The 9,813-nt window shown below is 46.4% G+C and overlaps 1 protein-coding gene and 2 pseudogenes across 10 annotated transcripts; 1 reads left to right on the top strand and 2 right to left on the bottom strand.

The window, feature by feature from the left end:
* Nucleotides 1-4,469: 4,469 nt before the first annotated feature.
* Nucleotides 4,470-6,758, bottom strand: LOC123144027 (uncharacterized). Of its 10 annotated transcripts, none has more exons than XR_006471215.1 (4): nt 6,434-6,758; nt 6,154-6,330; nt 5,442-5,572; nt 4,470-4,802 (listed from the first exon to the last, which is right to left on the bottom strand). XR_006471215.1 is itself a non-coding variant. In XM_044563041.1 (4 exons), exons 1-4 carry the CDS (start codon nt 6,460-6,462, stop codon nt 4,655-4,657), a joined length of 489 nt encoding a protein of 162 aa, XP_044418976.1. In that variant the 5' UTR covers nt 6,463-6,752; the 3' UTR covers nt 4,470-4,654. The 10 variants fall into 10 exon arrangements, 1 of the variants encoding a protein (XP_044418976.1); XR_006471218.1 differs by having other exon boundaries at nt 5,391-5,547; nt 6,434-6,724; XR_006471214.1 differs by having other exon boundaries at nt 5,442-5,547; nt 6,150-6,330; nt 6,434-6,724.
* Nucleotides 6,759-6,910: 152 nt separating this feature from the next.
* LOC123144028 (putative FBD-associated F-box protein At1g05080) overlaps nt 6,911-9,813 on the top strand; it is a 3,957-nt pseudogene continuing 1,054 nt past the window's right edge.
* The window catches only part of LOC123144026 (protein ASPARTIC PROTEASE IN GUARD CELL 1-like), a 4,135-nt pseudogene continuing 2,051 nt past the window's right edge, over nt 7,730-9,813 (bottom strand).

A 9,813-nucleotide genomic window follows, 5' to 3' on the forward strand; every position in this document is an offset into this window, starting at 1 on the left:
CACAGTAAGATGTGGTAAAATATAGAAGTCAATGTAAGGAGTGGCAAATTATCAAAGTGCAAAGTAATAAGTGGCATTGTATTTGATGGTATATGTTTGATATATACCCAAAACCAGTGACCATATTGCCCTTTGTACATGTTTGCCTGAAGACTGAGCCATTCACGCGAAATTCCCCAAATTCCCCAATGTGCTCGATGAACCATGTACCTTCCTCCCCGCCGGCCCTTGCTGCTCCCCGCCGCCGCACTTGCAGCTCTCTGGCACCGCCCCTTGCTCCTCCCTATCACCACCCCGTGCTCCTCGTTCCTCGCCACGAGCAACAGTGATGCCAACCACGGCGACAGGCAAGATCACGTGATGCCACAGTGCTCCTTCACGGGCGGCAAGTCGAGCCGCCTAGCCGTCGCTCCGGATTTCTGCTCCTCGCCGATGCGCATGTCGCATCCGAGGAATCGCTGCTCAAGCTCCGGGCGTACGTGGAACATGCTTCTCTCCCCCCCCTCCTTCGCACCGGCGATGTACGGGGGAGAGCCAGGGCGTGCCGGACGACGGCGACAACAAGGCGATGGATTCACTATCCCCTCAGTTTGTGCTCGTGCGCTCGTGCGGCCCGTGGTGCTGCTGCTTGCTTGCCATGCTAGTTAGCCTTGCTAGTTGTTGGCGGTGATGCTGTAGCTTGTTTGCTTACCCATGCTACTATGCCGGCCCTTGCGTTGCCGGGAGTATCCGCCGCCGTCACCCTTGTCCCTCTCGAAGTACGGGCAAGAGAGAGTTGGGGAACGAGGAGAGGATGCTGTGCGTGGTCAATGGGGTGGAGCATTGACAATCTCGTCTTTTCTCGTGGGCAAGGGAAAAATATCAAAGTCCAAAGTAAGATGTGGTAAACTATCAAAGTCAATGTAAGGAGTGGCAAATCTATAATACCTAAATAGTTCATCCCCACAATGTTATTTCTCTTGACATGCAGCCTATCCACATCAGCAGCCCAGCCACGTCAGCATTCTGTCACCCGCTTACATGTGGGACCCACTATAGGTTGACCAGCGTATCCACTGCCTTGGCCCGTTCTTATTCCCATTGTTTTAGTTAGTGAATCGTTTCAGTTCCTTTTTTTGAGAAGAAAATTGTTTCAGTTCCGTGCGTTCAGTTCTGGCAAACCAGCAATCACATGCAGCCCACTTCGGCCAACATGCAGCCCATTATTATATGCTCCAATACCGGCGCAATATGAGTTGTGCAGCGACGTCTTCTCCCCTTCCCCTTCCATACCGTCTCTGCATCTTCTTTGATACGGTCCTTCCTAATTAATACCAACCAACCATATCTCCACAGGATGTAATCCTTCCCCATCCGAGCCCTTATAAACGGAATACTGCATCTCCTTGCCTAGCATGCATTCGCCATCGCCTCGCGATGGCTCCAGTTGATCTTCTCGCCACCATTGCTTGCGGAGCAACACTGGGATGGGATCCGGCTTGCCTGCTCCCTCTCCATGCTCCCATCCGTGCTGCCACTTCATCCTACGGCTGTTCTTTTCCCTTTTTCTTTTCTAATCTAATCATCTTCCTCCTGATTTTCAGGGGGTGGGGCCGGGCCTTATTTTCTTCCAATCAAATCAAGCCACGTATGCGGGAGCACGGATGGGAGCATGGGAAGGGAGCAGGCAAGTCTCGTCCACTGGGATGGTTAATATTTGGTCGATTTCGTGAGTTAGGAGGTTGATTTCCCTTCATGAGTTGGGTTATCTATGTTATTCTTTGGGAAGATCGATTGTTGGAAAGATTGACTACAATTCCCCCTGATCATTGCTAAGGTCTGTTTCTCCATCAAAGCCTCTGAATCTGAAACAAGGCTTCAGGGATTTTCTTTCCTTCTCCTTTGCTTTCTTGACCCCTTACCCATTAACTTGCTCTGGACGCAGACCAACACGTTGACGGACGAGCGATCGAGGTGCTGCATGCCGTCGTTCATGCCAACCCAATCCGACGAGGAGGCGCGGGCGCCACTGCTCCGTGATAGCGTGGGGCGACACCTTGAAGTTCTTGATCTGGACCATCTGGCCCGCCTTCTACCACAGCATCTTGCAACACAATACGTCATGCATGTGCATCTTGCCTCATCTCTTGCTATGTTTTTTCACAGATATGCCCGATTTCTATCACCGACACGAGCAGGTCATCACCCTGCGTTGGGGAGAAAGAGCCTACAACCCTGACCATTAGATTCGTGCTTCCTTTGTATTGTTTTCAGCACGTACAGTCAAAATTGCTTTTTGCAATCCGAATGCTTGATTTGCTGCAAGCTGATTGAAGTCATGTGCCCGATAAACAACAACGTTAGGAATTTATTCAAGGTGCAGACAAGCAATTTGTATTACAGTTGAACCTTAGTATATACTATATTATGTTTAATTCCCCTGATGGTCATGTTGTTTTCTTTCTTAACCTTCTCTGATTAGTGTACTTACTGAAATAAATTATTTCAGTATATGTTTGGTCACAAACTGATCATACTACTTTTAATCATCGGATACTAAGACGATATACAAGTTTGGTCACAAATTGGTCATACTGAGAAAGGTGATTTCATTGTTACATTATAATGAAGCCATTTTCAATGGTTTTCTCTTTTTTCTACTTAAAGTGCTTTCTCCTAAAAGCTCTTTGTCACACTACCATCTCGCAGCAACGCGCAGGGCATTATCTAGTTATCAAAGTGCAAAGTAATAAGTGGCAAATTATCAACCCCCCTCTGGTTTCGGTTAGATAGCCAAATTGGTTTGGACGAATTTGATGACCGACGTTGGATGGCAAAAGAATTTTGGACCATCCGGTCCGGACTTTAGAAATGATTTGATGGACCGGGTTGAACTTACCCTAATTGAAGTTAATGAGATGACAAAATCTCTACTACTTAAAAAAAACGTAAGGTTCTCATTTCATCTTTCTTCCCATCACTTCTTGGTCCAACCTTTCATGTATATGATAATCAATCATCTTAATTTACTTACCTTCTGAACCAATTTCACTTTAATTTACTTACTAAACTTCTAATCAAAATACATTCACTAGCAGAATTTAATGAACATTTATTTACACAATCATATTATTATTAATAGGTAAATCACAAGCTAACATAGTAGAATATTTATATCCCATTGCAACGCACATGCATTGTTCTAGTCTAGTTGAAAAAAGGACGTGAGAGGCGAAAAATGCCAATGACGGCCGAGCCACAGATAGGCCGGTATCTGGGCCGTCCTACCACCATGGGGATGCGTGCAGTCAGAGTATATATCCTGTATTCGATTTATTTTTGGGATGTATTGAGTTAGGTAGGTCCCGCGCACATGCAAAGGCATCTAGGCTTCACACACGCCTCTGACATGTATGCACAGCACGCGCAGCGCCGTACGTCCTGGTGCATGCATGGCCTCGAGCATGTGTGTCCAGCCGAGACCACCAGTTCATTAAGCGCGGACGTGGAGCATTGGTGACCAGCGAACAGGTAAGTTTGTTCATCATTAGCCATCATCCATTACTCTTAATCATGTTAATGCGATCACTCATGCAGAACTAACAAAACGAGTCAGGTGTAGACTCTATGTGTGCCAAAACCGTTACGACTAATATGTGAATGGATTTGATCTGTTTGACAGCCTAAAAAACCGCACAAATTAGGTACAGCCTCGCTAACAAAGCATGTGATGATGGAGCTAATAGTTTCAAAATCACACGTTTAGTGTTGACTTAACACACCACTGCAGCATTAGCGATGTCACTTTACGCGGGCGCACAGTGAATTTGTGCAGATTCCTTGTCATCCAACTGTCCGGCGTCAAAGAAGCGTCATCATCTCTACGAGAAAAGTTTTTGGGAGCAGTGCTTCCATCACTTGTCACCTCGTACTACCACCACATGCATTCCTCGAGCACGCAGGAGACCAGGCGGTGTGGTGCGCGAGCAAACTAGATGAGAAACACACAGCACAATGTGTTAACTGATTTTTTCCGCTCCAAGCGTCAAAAAATCAGGTAAAAAATCGTTTACTTTTCAGGTGATTAGCAACTCGTTGGCGAAGAACATACGACCATGGCCCAGTTAACCAAAGCCATGGCATGCGCTAATAGTTCTCGTAGGAGCTCATCACCCATCACGCGCCCCGGCTGTAGCCATTGAATGCCTGTACCATTGGACAGGGGCGGTGCATGGTGCAATGGAGCACCTAGAGAAGCTAAGACATTGAGTGGTCATTTCAATAGACCTCAGCCTACGTCTCTCTGTTTACAGCGGAGCAATCTGCAATCGCGTAGCACAATTAGTGGGGAAAAGAATCAATTTGCCAGCATGCAACAGTAACTAATTTTTTTCATCCCCGGGTGCATCCAGCTCGGTTGGTACAACACATTCAGGTCAAGGATATAACTACTAGAGTCTAAAGCTCAACAGAAACAAGATGCAGGCATGTGTAGTTAACAGCAGCCACAACAACATTTGAATTCAGTTTCTGCATACCAAAGCTAAGTAGTGGCATGATATCAATGCCACAGTTTCGAACTAGCAGTTATGTAAACTAAAAGTAACAGCCCCAAGATTTAACATGCATTTTACATAACAGCCCTATGATTTAACAAAGTACAACAAACAACAATTCAGGGAAGGGCATAAAAGACAGTTCTGGTGTCCAACAACACCACGGTTGATACACCCTTCTCTCCATAAGCACGCACAGACAATTGTAGCGATGTTTTCCTGTTGGGGTTCATCTCCCTCTCCTCAGGAGCATTGCCGATCCTAATCCTGAACAATTGGGTCAGCAATGTACCCAAAAAAATAAACAAACAGTTACAAAAGTAATAGTCACATAGAGAAACAAAAATAGATGCAAGTGAAGTTTGAAGATGATTCAAACAATCCGTTACAGAAATCATTAGACTACTGGGTCATCTCCCTTCTCGACATATTGGTCTCATTGACAATTCCAGCGCATTCTTCCTGTTAACATTTGCCTTACCTAACTAAGAGACACCAATGCATAAAAGCTCACACTCATGGCGGTGTCATAAACACTTCCATAGATTAAACATGACATGAAATCATTTACACTCATGGCGGTGTCAACTGCTCGCAGAAATGTGAATTTTAACAGGCTGGCATGCAAGAACGAAATGATCACCCCAATGCCTCACAAATTACCTATTCATATTCAACAGGAGTGTATGATCTAGAAATATACATCATTTACAAAGAATCTTCAAACTTGATGACATGAATGATAATTCATCATCAGACCATTGAGAATCTGGTAGATCACATATAAAAAAACTTAAGCTAACCAAGAAATGTGGGTGTATTCAAAATCTAACCAAGAACAAGGCCGACACATACTATGTTCAGAATTAATGGTTTTTTGGATGAGGAAATTTTAATCTGAAACACCTTCTGGTCCAGCCACTTGTAGCTCCGCAACCAGCGTTTCTGACAAGGGATGTGGCCTCGCCGCCACGACACACTTGACCATCAACGTTGCTCAAGTCTGTGACTCCTGGGAAAGTGGTCAACGAAACAAACTGAAATCCATGGAACAGAAGATTTTTGCAATCAGTGGTAGGAATTCAAACTCTACCCCACTTAAGAAATAATTATCAACCTTGGATTAGCACATCAAGAACAGAACATCAAATCCATTATTAAGTTCCAGCAGGATTAAGCATCAATTATCCAAGTTAGAGGAATCCTCAAGACATCACAGAAATTAAGTCAATCTGGCACATAAGCATGGGTATGAATAAAAAACAACATATATATTGTCTATAAAAACATCACGGCAAATTTGGACCTGCGCAGCAACAGGATGACGAGAGATCTATCCAGTCCAGACGAAGGGGATTACAAACAAACAAAAGAAAATCGCATATGTACAGAAGGAATAGAAGGAAGGGGATTACAAGAAAACAAAGGAGAGCAGTCTATTTTGGATTTAACAGCAGAAGTGATATGCATCTCGATCGAGCCATACAGCTAGATCACCCGTCTCAAAAGGATAGATGGAACAAAATAAAAATCACCAAAAAAAGTGCAAATCTGGAACAGATGATCAACAGCTAGGAGAAAAGCACAAGTAATTGACGTGTGATCCAGCCTCACCGACCAAAAAAATGAAGAAAATGATTTTTCCCGGCCACATTCGTGGACGAGGGCCTTGCCCTGGGCAGATCCGGTGTTCTGCAAACTTGAGTTGAGTCGCCGCTGGAGTGGAAGATGACGCGGGATCCGGGTGATTTGGTCGCCGGAGTGGAGGAGGACGAGTGCTCCGGAGAGCCTGAACCTGTACAAATCAAGCTCCCTTGGTCAACGTTATTCAAATTTGGCACGGGGATTAGGCACACACGATGACCTAAGAAAAAAAAGAAGGCACGGAATACACATACCCGGCGCAGTCGCCGCCGTTGGTGGACATCTCGCCGGATAGCACCCCGCCGCCGTCGCCCGGGGGGAAAGAGAAGAGGGCAGAGAGGACTGGGGCTTCTCCACGGGGTAAAGTTTTGGGATAGGGGACGACGAGATTCTCCTTCCTGTGCTGTGGCGGGGGGCAGTCGCGGTCGATGGGCCGCACAGAATACGCCTACACACTCCCTAGGCGTATCGCGGGCTGTATTTCTCTGCATAGGCCTGCCACCCACTGACGAGATGCACATCCCAAGGCCCAAATGGACGCCCACGATAACGGCCTACCTGTGGCTCGGCCTCTGAAAATCCGCACTCACGTGAGAGGGCCATAGTGAATTTGGGAGAAAGGGGGCTTTGTGCTTGGGAGGAGGCCACGTCTCCCCGTAAAAATCAACCTTGCTCGCGTCGCCCTCCCCCCAAAACCCTCCTCCTCCGCCGCCGCCGCGGCCACGATCGCCATGTCCGGGCCAAGCTGCCCCACCACCGTCCCCGTCGGGGAGGACTCGACGGTGCCTCCGAGGATGCTGCACGGGCTGGCCCCGGAGACGCTGAACCTTCACACGCACACGATGCTCTCATTCCTCTACTCCTTCCTCCCCAAGCCGCCCGTCTTCACACTCGCCCCCCTGTGCTGCGCCGCCACGGCCGCCTACCCGACGATCTCCTCCGTCGCGTCCTCTCTCGCCTCCCCGCCAAGGACGGCGCGCGCACCACCGTGCTCTCCTCGCGCTGGCGCGGACTCTGGCGCTCCGTGCCGCTCGTCCTCGTCGACACCCACCTCCTCTCCAGGGGCGACGCGGAGTGCCGGCCCGCCCGAGCCGGTGCCGTCTCGCGTGCCGTCACCGACGCCGTCTCCGCCGCCCTCAAGGCACATCCTGGGCCATTCCCCTTCGTCAGCCTCACCTGCAGCTTCATGGACGCCACCGACCGCCGCGTGCTCGCGCGCTGGTTCCAGATCCTTGTCACCAAGGGCGTCGACGAGCTCGTCTTCGTTAATCGCCCCTGGCCCCTTCCCGGCCTGCCCCTCCCATCCTCGCTCTTCAGCTGCGCCTCCCTCTCCCGGCTCTGCCTCGGCGCCTGGGTGTTCCCGAACACCACCGCCCTCCCACGCGGCGCCGGCTTCCCCAACCTTCGGGAGCTTGTGCTTGGCTGCGTCGTCATGAAGGACAAAGACCTGGAGTTCTTGCTCGCCGTGAGCCCCGTGCTGGAGATGCTCGCGTTCCATGGAAGCCTGGCCTCATTGCAAGCTCGTATCGCCAACCAGAGCCTACGGTGCGCGCAGTTCTGCTTGTCCATCCTGGAGGAGGTCGCCATGGTGAACGCCCCAAGCCTGGAGCGTCTCTTCCTCTGGAGAAATTGGAGCGAGCGGGGCCGCATAGGCGCAATGAGCACGACAGTCAAGATTGGCCATGCCCCTAAGCTGCGTGTGCTGGGATATCTGGAGCCAGGAGTGCACATTCTGCAGATCGGCAGCACCATCATCAAGGTACGCGCAACGGCATGTCCACTCATATCTCAGATTGCATTTCTTTTCATGAACAAGGTTTCTGCACGAAGCAATAGATGAGTCAAATGCTAAAACCGAACAATGTTCTAAAATTCAGTTTATTCAGCAGTAGTCATACAGTCATACTATGTGCCGACACCGAGTAAGATTAGCAAAAACGGGCAATTAGCATGATAAACCGAAATACTGGGCAATTACTCAGGCAATCAGTTACTGGACGGAGTACACGGTGAGTATGTATGACTGCTTGTTTAGGATTTAGAACATTGGTAATCATACTTTTGCCTTACGGTGATATGGATTGATGGCTGAAACTTTGAACAGTGTAACATGAGTTATGGGCCATATATCATTTCCAATTTCCCATCCGCTTGTTGCTCATTTGCAGTTACAAATCATAGCTCCTTGATCCTCATTTACAATTACATAATTGCTTGTTATAATAATTTAGCTCAAGTTTCGATCCTTTTGCACCCCTTCCTTCTCCGTTTAAAATTTTGCATGATTAATTGATCTCCAGTTATCTGTTTCTTTCATGAGGTGGCCCTGCTTTTCGTACTCCTAGACCAAACTAATGTGTTTTTACTTTTAGTATACATCCAAACAATTGAATCAAAGGATAGTTTCGATTCTGTTAGTATACAAGAACCCTTTTAAGGTACTCTACTTTTCTCTTAGGAGGTAAGAGATGATTATACAATCTTAGCCGTTAATTGATTAAGGGTAAAGTTTTACCATGTGGCCATTCTGTCTATAGCATGTCATATCACTTTTTAGAAAGATAGGGTTTTTATAAGGATTAATTATCTTTTTCTATGTGTTAAGGATTCACTAATGATTTCCTTAATGGCCGGGTGATTTCTCTTATCTTTTACAAGATTTAAAAAAACTTACTAAATTGTACTCCCTCAGTAAAGAAATATAAGAGCGTTTAGACTCTAGTAATCTAAACGCTGTTATGTTTCTTTACAGAGGGAGTACATGACATATATCTCTTTACCATTTGGATGCTTATTTCTTCCATCAATGGAAGGTTGCCTAGTTCCTCGTAGGTCTAGGCTTTTATACTACTACTCCCTCCATTCCAAATTACTCGTCACAGAAATGGATGTATCTAGAACTAAAATACATCTAGATACATCCATACCCGCGACAAGTAATTAGGAACGGAGGGAGTACCTCTTTACCTATTCTCATGAAGCATTGAAAGTGCAGAAAACAGCAATCTGCTCGTGCTTTATCACATTGATACTTTTTTTTGGTAGCACTGGCTTTGAATATATAGGGTATCGGAAAAGCATGTTGTGACCACAATATCCTAGCATTACTTTTTTCTTCTATTGCTTTGAATCATGTTTCTTAAATATTTTTGAACTATCTAGGGATATTTGAAATCTAGATATTTGTTTTGATGAACTATATTTTAATGTTTTTGTTTCCCAGTATCTAGAATCCAAAACCCGATCATTTGTGTGTTCGTATTTGATATTGCAATGCTAGTAATGTATCTTTCAGAAATTAATAATACATGCAGCTTTATTGAGTCCTAACGTTAGGTCTCAAATATGTCCGGTGCACCTTAAACACTCTATATTAATCTGTTATTCTAAATAGACGAATTGAGTAAAACGCAAGTACCCAGTTGATCACCGCATGATAAGCACATGTAAGCTGGTAAGGTCACCGAGCAAATAACCTTCACCAAATGTTAGAAGATTAAATGTCAATCGTGTGTGATCAATTTATGCTCTTTCGATGCATTGAAGGCTGGAACAAAGGCGAGCGCACGTACTACTGTGTCAAGCCTCCAGATGTTGGCTTTGCAAGTGCATTTTGGAGATTGGAGTCAAGTCA

Source organism: Triticum aestivum, chromosome 6D, assembly GCF_018294505.1.
Source record: "Triticum aestivum cultivar Chinese Spring chromosome 6D, IWGSC CS RefSeq v2.1, whole genome shotgun sequence".
Lineage (NCBI taxonomy): Eukaryota > Viridiplantae > Streptophyta > Magnoliopsida > Poales > Poaceae > Triticum > Triticum aestivum.